Source organism: Musa acuminata, chromosome BXJ2-5 (assembly GCF_036884655.1).
Source record: "Musa acuminata AAA Group cultivar baxijiao chromosome BXJ2-5, Cavendish_Baxijiao_AAA, whole genome shotgun sequence".
Classification (NCBI taxonomy): domain Eukaryota; kingdom Viridiplantae; phylum Streptophyta; class Magnoliopsida; order Zingiberales; family Musaceae; genus Musa; species Musa acuminata.
Window position 1 is genome coordinate 8990390 of NC_088342.1, and position 12910 is coordinate 9003299.

Below are 12910 nucleotides of genomic sequence, written 5' to 3' on the forward strand. Positions count from 1 at the left end.
TACCTCTCCCTCTCACCAAAATGTGTTGCCTTTGCCTTTGCCTTGAGAGAATCGAAAGTATCTTGCTTCTACCTCTTCCTCTCATCAAAACCCTAAAAATTGATGTGTATTTATATGAATAAATCCGAATTCATATAGGATTTTTAATTTAATTAGGATTCTTCCAACCAATTTAATATAATTATGATTTTTAAAAATAATTATCAATCCTAACAAGTCAGAAATTATAATCTTGAAGTTGTGATAAGGCTTCGCTAATGTCCATCTTAAAGTTCTTGAGATCCATAATTTTTGATGTCTTGATTATTAAAAAAATAGTCCCAAGACATCAATTTCTATCCAACATAATTTGTATTAAAGTTTTATTTTTAACGTAGGCTTCTCATATCAAGCTAGCTAGCTTAATTATGACAAATCAATAAGGGGTGTATCAGATGGTTCATGCAAAGTCACGGAACAAAAGTTGAATAACTTTTGGCTTTTGTTCCTGCACAACTTGCTATATTGACTACGGTGGATGAGATTTGCAATGTATCCAACTTAAACCGTATTCCATGGGTCTGATCCTGACAAGTTGATATAGACATGCTTATAATATTATGTAATAGTTCGACCATTAGGTACATATGGGCCTGATTGAAATAGTGGCTCATTCTTATAATCTTATTTATTACCACTCATATTTGAGGGGGGCTGATATAATCCAAAATTAACGTCTCTGTTACAATTTTGACTTTGCATATGAATCCTTATCTCCTTCTCACACAACGAATATTTAACAAACTTTTAGAAAAATTCATCAAGTTGGTATGGTTGAGTTACTTTGACCCGAGAGGTATAATGATCTTTACAAGTAAGTTTTTAATCTCCAACAAAAGGAAACATTTGTACTCAATTTGTTGAGTTACTAGCTATCATTGCGTGTCTTCTTTTTATTTCTCTTGCTTATATTCATCGGAGCTGCCTTGCGATTCCATAAGAGAGAAGCAGACGGTAGCTGCTGATAATAATATATTTTTATTTCTCTATGTTGAATTTTGATGAAAGAGACGTATAAAAGGGCATCATAGAAGCCACCGAAGATTTCGTTGCCAAATTCTATTTCGGAAGTGGTGCATATTGGCAGAGTCTAGAGAGCAGAGTTTAATAAAAGCATATTGGTTTCATTCTGCAGCGTGTTTAATAAAAGCATCGGTTGGTAATCTTTGCCTTGTTATGCAAATCTTGGACGCTTGAAAATTTGATTTGCTTGTACTATATGCTTTACACTTTCTTGAGAATTTGTGTAGGTTATTAAATGAAGGCTGAGGGATGATTGGATTCTGATTTGCTTGTATGTACACTTTCTTGAGAATTTGTGTAGGTTATTAAATGAAGGCTGAGGGATGATTGGATTCTGATTTGCTTGTATGTACACTTTCTTGAGAATTTGTGTAGGTTATTAAATGAAGGCTGAGGGATGATTGGATTCTGATTTGTGCCTGCCCAACATGACGGCTCTGCTACGGAGGCATGACAGAGAGCCGACCGATGAGTAGGAATTCATTCGCAGCAACCAGCAGATTTATATGTGTTGTGTGCTTTAGTGATTTCGTTACGTAATCAATAGCTCATGCATCCATTAAATATTATCAAATGAAATCTCCTACACCATTTCCACGAATCAGAGCAATGAGCTTCCTATTCTCACCGCTTAGCATATGGGATTCCTATGCTGCTTAGAGTAATATTTAAAGCAATAGGGAGGAATAGCGTTCGTATGATGCAATGCAATGGTTGTCTGATTCAGTGCCTCGAGACTACGCTGCTATTGGAAACTACCAACTCCCTGTTTACTACAAATATAAAATGATCATGTCGTCAAAGAGAAAAGGATAAGGGAAAAGAATATGCATTATTCGCTCGTATCATCGTTCCACATTAGAGGGAAAAGAATATGCGTGACACAGTTGGCGTGTCTAGCAATGGAATCTTTCTTCTCCCAGAAATCTCTCCACCGCCTTCTTCTTCTCTTGCTTGTCTTCTCAGTTTCTCCGAAGCTGGCATCGTCTTCGCTTGCATCGCAAGGTCGAGTGCTCCTCTAATGGAAAACCACCCTCCGAAGCCAACAATCACTTCGATCTTGGAACCTCAGCACCAGCTCATGCATCTGGAGAGGCATAACCTGCAGCCTCCGGCGTCACAGGGTGATCACCGAGGTTAATCTGCCGAGCATGGTTTTGGATGGGCCACTCCACACTCTCAACTTCTCCGCCTTGCCTCACTGACCGGCCTCAATCTCACGTTCACAAGGCTCAGCGGGCAGATCCCTCCCACCATCTTCACTCTCTCTGAGCTCATCTCTTTTGATGTCAAAGGAAACGACATCAAAAGATAAAAACAATAAAAACAGAATCCTTTTGGGGACGATCCTGTTGCGATTAAAAACGACTTTATTGGGATGAAGGCGTAAGAAAATGATAAAAACAGAATATTACGATACAATTAAAAAAAATTATTTCGATCAAGAAAACCGATGTAGTATTTAAACAAGAGGATTGACGTAGAATAATATTCCAAAGTATATACTTCTTCTATCTTGCTTCATTAAACTATGATCCTATTTATAGGACTTAGTGATAATTACCTTATTTGATCATATCACACATGATTGAGTTAGATGTAGGAATTATCTTGTAACTTCTAGATCATGGATCATTTTTTAAAACATATTTAAAACTATCCAGAACATAATAACTACTCAGATAACTACTATGAATCAATTCTCAACACTCTTCTTTGATTCATAATTACATATACTGATTTACGATATGAAATAAACATGCTTTTGAATTGGAAGTGACTTGGTGAAGATATTCTTAAGCTGTTCAATCTGTTCCGTAATATTTCATTGCTATAGCTCCACTTGCTACGAGATTCCAGATAAAATGATAATGTATCTCTGTATTCTTCGTTCTTCTTTGAAGTGTTAGATTGTCAGACTTATTATTATAAACAACGCAAGAGCCATAAAATTATTATAATAGTAGCAATCATTGTTTCTATGGTCTTCTTCCATCTCTTGTTTATATTCATGACTATTTACCTGTTGATAATAATCACATCAAAGGAGGTGCCATTCTGTACATTGAATTTTGTTGGAAGAGACATATGAAAGGACATCATTGTAACATAGCTTAGATAACTAATATATATCAATGTTTAATCTCTGTCCAGATCATAGTCAAACACCCAAAAGTGTCTTGTCTCTATATCTCTCGTTTATCATAACCCTGAAACTTAATGTGTATTTATATAAATAAATTTTAATTCACAAAGATTTTTAATTTAATTAGAACTCCTCAAATTAATTTAAATATAATTATAATTTTTTAAAATACTTATCAATCCTAATAAATCAGAAATTATAATATTTGAAGTTGTGATGAGACTTTATAGTAAAGTTCTTGAGATCCAGAATTTTGGATGTCTTGATCATAAAAAAATAGCCTTAAAACATCATTTGTACTGATTCTTTATTTTTACCTTAGGCTTCTCATATCAAAGCTAGCTAGCTTAATTGTGACAAATCAATGTGGGTGTGTCAGATGGCTCATGCAAAGTCACCGAACAATAGTTAGGTGACATTTGTTTTTGTTTCCCTACAACTTGCTTATTTGACTAGGGTGGACGAGATTCGCAAGGTATGCTTCAACGCCATGGTTCTGATTCCAACAAGATAATATCGCTATATCTATAATATTATCTAATAATTTGACCATAAAACAAATATAGGTTCGATTGAAATCATAGCTCGTCTTGACAATCTCATTCGTTACTACTCATATTTGGACAAAATTAATATAATCTAAAAATAATATATCTTTATTATAATTTGGACATTGCTTATGAATCCTTATATTCTTCTCACAATTCACTGAGCAACCTTCTTAAAAAATTCATCCAAGTTGATATGGTTGAGTTGACTTAACCTGGGAGGTATAATCATGTGATATATATATATATATATATATATATATATATATATATATATATATATATATATATATATATATATATATATATATTTCTTTAGAAAAAGAAAGAAAACTTGGTGATCAAAGGGGACGCATATAATTAACATAGATGTCGTCCTCTCATGGCTTATCAACTTAATTGCTGATATAGTAAAATACAAAACTATCAAAATTCTTATCTAAAATATCTTTTTTCCTCTCTTACTTATCCTCTCGATTGCTAATATAGCAACGTTTTATGTTTTACACAATGAAAAAAAAGCTACTCTAAAGAGAATTAATGTGGAAAGAGTGGCACGTCTAACATGACTTGAGATCCATCACACGATTGATCTCTCCATCTTAGTAGACAGTACGATACCATACATTACACGGCATAGTAATCACCACATCATCTCTTGTACCGTAGACTTTTCGGTAAACTTATGACATCGCTGTAAGATTAGTTTAATAAGAGTACAAAAAAAAAGTAATTTGCATGCCAAAGACAAAAAATGGTAGCAGAGAAAAAGTCTTAAGCGGCATGCATAGCACTAGATGTCATGACCAATGGAATTTTGAGTCATAGTTGTTGAATTCTGGTGACCGAAGCATGCATGCAGTGAGAGAATTGGTCAATAATATTGAGATGCACTCATTGATGTGTATCCCCTTATAAATACCTGATCTCTTTGCTCAACGACCATGCAACAGAAAAACACATCTTTGCCTTCTTGTCTTGCTGTATGGCATCTCAGCTTCACAAAACTTTGCTTTGTGCCACTTTGCTGCTGCTATCGCTTCCCAGTGCTCTTCTTGTCAAAGCTTCACTCGGATCCCAAGGGAGGGCGTTGCTCCATTGGAAAGCCACTCTTAGGAGTCCTCAATCCCTGAGATCTTGGAATCTCAATTCTAGTCCTTGCAATTGGACCGGAGTTACTTGCAATTACCCCGTCGCAGGTAGAGGGCGTTCGGCGATCACCGAGATATCCCTGCCGAGCATGCGCTTGGCAGGGCCACTTGATGCTCTTGACTTTTCGACTTTGGGATCGCTCCTCCGTCTCAATCTTTCCTACAATCAGTTCGGTGGGGTAATTCCTCCGGCCATCTCTGCTCTCTCCAGGCTCGTATCTCTTGATCTCACTAGCAATCAGTTCACAAGCAAAATCCCAGTTGGGATGGGCTCCATGAAAGAGCTTCGATTCCTGAGTCTTAGCCATAATCAAATGGTTGGTGCTATACCTCCATCTCTTTGCAACCTCACCGGCCTTACGTCCTTGCACCTGAAAGATAATAAGCTTGTGGGTGTCATTCCTAAGGAGTTAGGGAGGTTTCAGGAGTTGATGTATTTGGATATTGGGGTTAATAGGCTATCTGGTTCGATCCCATCTAGTTTAGGAAATTTGACAAAGCTCTATCACTTAGATCTTTACCAAAATCAATTAACTGGTGTCATCCCTCGAGGATTTGAAAATCTAGTTAATCTCGTTTACCTATCAATCGCCGATAATAATCTAAGAGGTGGGGTTATCTCTTCTTTTGGAAACCTAACCAAACTGCAATTTTTTTGGCTACAGAGAAATAAACTCTCAGGTCCTATCCCTTTTGAGATTGGAAATCTAGTTGAGGTTACCGATCTCAACTTGTCAGAAAACCTATTAACCAATTCAATTCCTTTTTCTATAGGAAACATTACTAGATTAGAGAGACTTAGCCTTTGGGATAATCAATTGTCTGGTTTTATTCCTTTTGAGATTGGAAATCTAATTGAAGTTACTAATCTCTCACTCTCGAAAAACTTTTTGAGTGGTCCCATTCCTTCCTCTATAGGAAATATGACCAAATTAAAAATCCTTTACCTTTGGGATAATCAATTGTCTGATTTTATTCCTCTTGAGATTGGAAATCTAATTGAAGTTACTAATCTCATACTCTCAACGAATCTTTTGACGGGTCCCATCCCTTCCTCTATAGGAAACTTGACTAAATTAAATATTCTTTATCTTTTGGATAATCAATTATCCGGTTTTATTCCTTTCGAGATTGGGAATCTAATTGAACTTACTGATCTGGCACTCTTCAAAAATCTACTGTCAGGTCCCGTCCCGTCCTCTATAGGAAATATGACTAAACTCGTAAAACTAGGTGTATACAATAATCTATTGTCCGGACCTTTGCCTACGGAGATTAATAACATTCATGGACTGACATACCTAGTGTTGTCAAATAATAGCTTCTCTGGCTATTTACCCCAAGATATATGTAAAGGTGGAGCCCTACAATTCCTCATTCTTCAAATGAACAATTTCGAAGGTCCCATTCCCACGACCTTGAAAAATTGTACGACACTAGAAAGGGTCCGTCTTGAACACAACCAACTCACCGGAGATGTATCTCAATGTCTCGGAGTGTATCCCCATCTTTCTTATATGGATTTGAGCTTCAATCTATTCTCCGGTACGCTCTCACCAGACTGGGCAAGATGGCACAATCTGACGCTCTTCAGAATCTCAAATAACAACATCACCGGAGTCATACCCACCGAGTTTGGGCAGTTGACGAAACTGCAAGGGCTGGACCTCTCGGGCAACTACCTACAAGGAGAGATCCCAAAGAGCTTCGGCAGCTTAACCCTTCTATACAATCTGAACTTGGGCAACAACCAACTCGTCGGCCAGGTGCCTTCGGAGTTTGGAATGCTGTCCAATCTTGAACTACTTGATCTCTCATCCAACAACTTGGCAGGAAGATTCCCAGATCAATTAGGCAACTGCAGGAAACTCCGATCGTTGAAGCTTAACAACAACAACTTCAGTGGAACCATTCCTTTGGCCATTGGTAATCTGGTGGTCCTTCAAGACACGTTTGACGTCAGCCACAACACACTAACAGGGGAGATTCCATCCCAACTCAGCAAATTGGTGATGCTGCAAATCCTGAATCTATCGCATAATTCCTTGTCGGGTCATCTTCCCTCTTCGCTAACGTATATGACGAGCTTGTCTACCGTAGATGTATCCTACAATGAACTGGACGGCCCTGTTCCTGATAGCCCAGCTTTCCGAAGAGCCCCGGCGGAGTGGTTTGCCCATAACAATGATCTGTGTGGAGTTGTTCGAGGATTGCCTCCGTGTGTTACACTCGGTACTCCAACGAAAGATGACCGAAGCAAGCGCCACAAAGTGGTTGTAATAGCCATCATTCCTTCCGTCGTCGTCTTCCTTCTCTTGTTTGTATTCACTGCAGCTGCTTTTCAATTGCACAAGAGAAAGAAGCCGGCAGTACCGGTCGATGATAATCACATCAAAGAAGGTGCATTCTCTATATTGAATTTTGATGGAAGAGACGTATACAAGGACATCATCGAAGCCACCGAAGATTTCGATGCCAAGTACTGTATCGGAAGCGGTGCATACGGCAGTGTCTACAGAGCAGAGTTAGCAAGTGGGGAACTGCTAGCGGTGAAGAAGATTCATCTACCAGACACTGAAGGTACATGCGACGAGCAACCCTTTCAAACTGAGATACAAACTCTTACTCAAATTCGACATCGCAATATCGTCAAGCTTTACGGGTTCTGCTCCTCTCCCCGACGCAAATTTCTGGTGTACGAGTACATGGAGAGAGGAAGTCTGGGATCTGTCCTCCGAAGCGAGACTGCAGCTGAATTGGACTGGGTGAAGAGGGTGACCATCGTGAAGGATGTCGCCTGCGCTTTATCCTACATGCATCATGACTGCACACCACCCATCGTTCATCGAGATATTACCAGCAACAACATCCTACTTGATTCCGAATTCAAGGCTTGTGTTTCCGACTTTGGAATTGCTCGACTACTGAATCCGGATTCATCAAATTGGACCATGCTTGCAGGCACACGGGGTTACTTAGCACCAGGTGAGTTTCTCTCTCTCTCTCTCTCTCTCAGATCTCGTAGTTTGTGCAAATTAAGAATACTTGCAATTGTGAACATATTCAAATTATATCTTGGAGGAGATATCTATGGATTGGCGGTTTGATCATTGGCTCTTGCTGTCTGCAGAGCTTGCATATACAATGAGAGTGACCACCCAATGCGACGTGTACAGTTTCGGAGTGGTGACGCTGGAGTTACTGATGGGAGAGTATGGAGAAGTGCTCATTTCCATTCTGTCGTCTTCACCGATCAACGATAGCTTTGTGAAAGACGTATTGGACCGACGTCTACCCGTTCCGGAGGGTCAAGTTGCGGATGAAGTAGTTGCAATTTTGAGCTTGGCTCTTCGTAGCGTGGACAACCACCCTGAATCACGCCCGACAATGAAACAGGTCTCCGACAAGTTATGCGTGGTCAGAACACCCCCACCAAGCCTCCGATCTATTGATGCATTGAAGTTTTCTTACTTGATGAGCGTGGAGATATGATCTATATGCACTCCTCTGTGCCCCGATGCTTCTTTTGGTCAGAATCGGTAGACTTTGTTTCCGTATGGCTTGCTTTATTAGTGGTTTCATTCTTCAGCGTGTTTAATAAAAGCATCGGATGGTAATCGATCTCTTTTCTAAATCTTGGACGCTTGAAAATTTTGATTTTCTTGTACTATATGTTTCTTGAGAATTTGTGAAGAAAATTAAATGAAGGCTGAGGGATGATTGGTTTCTGATGTGTACCTGCCCACCACGACTGCTCTGCTACGGAGGCATGACAGAGGGCCGACCGAAGAGTAGGAATTCATTCGCAGGAACCGGCAGATTTGTTTGTGTTGTTTGCTTTAGTGATTTCGTTACGTAATCAATAGCTCATGCATCCATTAAATATTATCAAATGAAATCTCCTACACCATTTCCACGAATCAGAGCAATGAGCTTTCTATTCTCACGGCTTAGCATATTGGATTGCTATGCTGCTTAGAGTAATATACTCTTGATAGCTATTTATACACACTCAGCAGGAAGGTTATACACATTTATAATGGAGGATTTTTCTCAACTGTTTAGAGATTTCCTCAACTGCCTCGAGGAAATCTTTTCTGCTTATCATGCCCCCGCAAGATTGAGCTTCCATCTAGGATGCCGATGAAAAAAGTTTACAGACGAGAGGCTTTGTGAGTGTGTCTGCTAGTTGATCAGCTGTATGTACGTGAGAAACACGGAGTTGATGTCTGACAACTTAATCTCGTACGAAGCGGAAGTCAATGGCTATGTGTTTCATACGGGAATGGAACACTGGATTAGCACATAAGTAGGTAGCTCCAATATTATCACAATATATTGTAGGAATAACTGTGGAGTTGACGTTGAGTTCCTTGAACAGATTTGTGACCCAATTGAGTTCAGCAGCGGCGGTGGCGATGACACGATATTCAGCTTTAGTTGTAGATCTTGCAACCGTCTTTTGTTTTTTAGAACTCCAACTAATTAGAGTAGCACCAAGGAAGACAATGTATCCTGACGTAGATGTTCTATCATCAAAGTTCCCTGCCCAATCAGCATCAGCAAAGGCATGGAGATGGAGTGAAGTATTTTTACGAAGAAAAATGCTATGATTAAGAGTCCCTTTAAGATACTGCAAAATTCGTTTAACCGCAAACCAATGCGTAGTAGATGGTCGATGCATGAATTACGATAATTTATTGACGGCAAATGAAATATCTGGACGAGTGAGAGCCAAGTACTGTAAGGAGCCAAGGACTTGTCGATATTTAGTCGAATCTGTAGTAGGACTTCCATCACATAATTTAAGTGATTCACTGGTGGAGAGAGGAGTTGTAACCTCTTTCGCATCCTGCATGTTTGTCTTTGATAATAAATCTTGAATATACTTTCTTTGTGAAAGGAATAGACCTGAAGGTGTAAATGTTGCTTCCACTCCCAAAAAGTAGCTTAAAGTTCCTAGATCTTTGAGGGAAAATCGATCGGCCAAGTGCTTTAGAAATGCCTGAGTCTTCAAAGGATCATTTCCTATGACAATGATATCATCCACATATACTAAAAGATATATTATGCTTCCATTGTGCTGGCAAATGAATAACGAGGTATCATACTTGGAATTGATAAAGCCAATTGAGGTTAAAAATGAGCCAAGCTCGTTATACCAAGCCCTTCGAGCTTGACGAAGTCCATAAATAGCTTTTTGAAGTTTGCAAACTTGCCTCGGATATTGAGGATGAACGAAACCAGGAGGTTGCTGCATAAAAACATCTTCAGTAAGTGTCCCCTGTAAAAAGGCATTGTTAACATCCAATTGTCGTATGTGATAGCCCTTTGAGATGGCCAAACTCAGGATAAGACGGATTATTGTAGGTTTAACAACAGGGACTAAATGTCTCTGTGAAGTCGACACCAGGTCGTTGATGAAACCCTTTGGCGACTAAACGTGCTTTATATCTAGCAACGGATCCGTCTGGGTTCCGCTTAATTCGAAAGACCCATTTACACTCGATGATATTTTGTGTGTGATGAAAGGGTACTAAGGTCCATGTAGAGTTATGGATGAGAGCATCATATTCGTCACACATGGCTTTACGCCAGTGAGAAGATTTTTAAGCTTGAGTGATTGTAGTGGGTTCACTGGCCTCGAAAAGCATTGTGTTCAAGAGAGTAGCCAATAAAAGTGCAAGGCTTAGATCGTGGTGTTAGCTTATGTGACGCATAGGGACGAAGCCATGGATAACATAAACAACCAAAAACTTTGAGTTTATGAAGGTTTGGAAGCTTGTGGAATAAATTTTCAAATGGTGACTGGTATTGTAAGACTGGAGTGAGCATACGATTAATAAGATAAACTGCAGTTTGAAAAGCTACTGACCAAAAAGGTGGTGGCATAGATGCTTGATGTAGAAGGGAGAGACTAGTTTCAACGATATGCCGATGTTTGCGTTCGACAGAGCCAACCAACTGGGGAGTATATGGGGGTGACTTGATGTGTTATATACCACAAGCAGAGAGACAGGATGCGAGGGCTTGATATTCGCCTCCGCCATCAGAGTAAACTGTTTTAATGGAAGATTGAAAAAAATTCTCGACCAACTTTCGAAAGTTGGTAAATACTGTGGAAACATCAGACTTATGGTGGAGAGGATATAACCATGTGTATAGAAAGATAGAAAGATAGAAATCTGATACCATGATAAAAATTAAACGAAGAATATAGAAAAATAAAAATTGTAGAAGAAACTATGAAATGTATAAGATGTAATTGTCTAGTTCATTTTGATAGTGAACTCTTGATAGCTATTTATACACATTCAGCAAGGAGGTTATACACATTCATCATGGAGGATTTTTCTCAATTGTTTAGAGATTTCCTCAACTGCCTTGAGAAAATCTTATCTGCTTATCATGTATGATGCAGTGCAATGCAATGGTATTCAGTGGTTTTGGAGTCGTGACGCTTGAGGTTCTACTGGGAGACATCCAGGCGATCTCATCTCTAGCTATCATGACGAAGGTAGCGCGATGAGAGAGATGCTCGACCCACATCTTCCACTTCCTCCAGCTGAAGTTTCAGGCGCAGTCTCTACGGTGGTCAAGATTTCACTCCGGTGTGTCGTCCAACGATGCAGCACGTATCCACTGAGTTGTGTGCCATCAAGTAATTGGCTGCAAATGTTTGTCCATAGCTAATATAGCAACTTGTATATACAACCACGAAGAACTGGAAGCAGAGCAACTCAATGCTCTGCTCATCTATCACAACGTTGGATTCACCAAACACCGATCTCTCCGCATGTTTTCTTTTATTCTTTTGTAAATAGAGATTCAACTCGAAGAATTTGAATATATGAAATGACATTACAACAGCGTGCATAACACGGCATAGGACTCACCACTTAATTTCTACTATACCAACCGTTGAATGTTAGATGATGGCGCTCTCACATAGACTTTCTATGATGGAAGAGTTTACTGAGATCGATTATGACTTCGAATACTGGAAGAGAATCTGTAAGCACAAAGAAAATTGATACGCCGAGTACAGAACGAATCTAGAAAACGTGCATACCATGGCAACAGGATTCACCGCACGCTGATCTCTCTCCACTTTGTCAACCATTCATTTCAGCATGGGACAGTGTGATGTACTGTCGTGTAAGTCTCCTGAGGTAAGACAATGGATTTGGTAGGAGTGAGAGATATATATATATATATATATATATATATATATATAGACTCCATGTGGGAAAGCAGCACCTGTAGTCGTTGTTGTCTATGCAAAAGTTCGTGTTAGTTTTACCTTAACAAAGGAGCATTAGATGCCATCTTAACGTCAATTCGCATTGGCGGAAGCCTCATACCGAACTACTTTTTCTTATTATATGACAAATAATTAAATCTTGAACTCTTTTCACATGTCCAAAGTCATATAGATTTGCCTCGACACAGTATCTAAAAAATACTATTCTCATAGTACAAAAGCCATGCGAATCAATCATTTAGGTCTTATGACAAGAATGCATTGAGATATCGATAACGTCAATATCAATACTATTCTCATAGTACGAAAGCCATGCGAATCAATCATTTAGATCTTATGAGAAGACATGCATTGAGTTGTCGGTAAGGTCAATATCTTTAAATATACACCAATCATCCAAGACTTTCGATCTAAGCTTTTGTCTGCTCTTGGTAGACTCTCACCAGATTGGCTAAGGGAAATGACTCAATCTAATATGCTTGCATATCTCAAATAAAACTAAGATTCGTGAGGTTCATATGCTTATAAAAGAATATTTTTTAAATAATTTTTTTCTTAAAGCAATATATATATAACTAAGGTCATATATTAGAACAGATATTTTTTTAGTAATGACAGCTTTGGTTATGCTATCTCTTCGTGACAAAATCTAGATAATACATATCTTGTTCTATCAAGACTTAGAAAAAAACTAGTTTTTAATGGATGCAAATGTTTAATCCCCATTGATAGTGCCCAG

At 38.8% G+C, this 12910-nt stretch overlaps 1 protein-coding gene across 1 annotated transcript; it reads left to right on the top strand.

The window, feature by feature from the left end:
• Positions 1-4996: 4996 nt before the first annotated feature.
• On the top strand, positions 4997-8590 carry LOC135613259 (probable leucine-rich repeat receptor-like protein kinase At1g35710). Its single transcript, XM_065110362.1, has 2 exons — positions 4997-7892; positions 8038-8590. The coding sequence occupies exons 1-2, from the start codon at positions 4997-4999 to the stop codon at positions 8397-8399; spliced, it is 3258 nt and encodes a 1085-aa protein (XP_064966434.1). The 3' UTR covers positions 8400-8590.
• The last annotated feature ends 4320 nt before the right edge of the window (positions 8591-12910 follow it).

Coding starts and splice junctions, on each gene's coding strand:
- LOC135613259 (XM_065110362.1), top strand. CDS start 4,997: ATGCGCTTGGCAGGGCCACTTGATGCTCTTGACTTTTCGACTTTGGGA. Junction 7,893..8,037: donor ACGGGGTTACTTAGCACCAG/GTGAGTTTCTCT, acceptor TGCTGTCTGCAG/AGCTTGCATATACAATGAGA.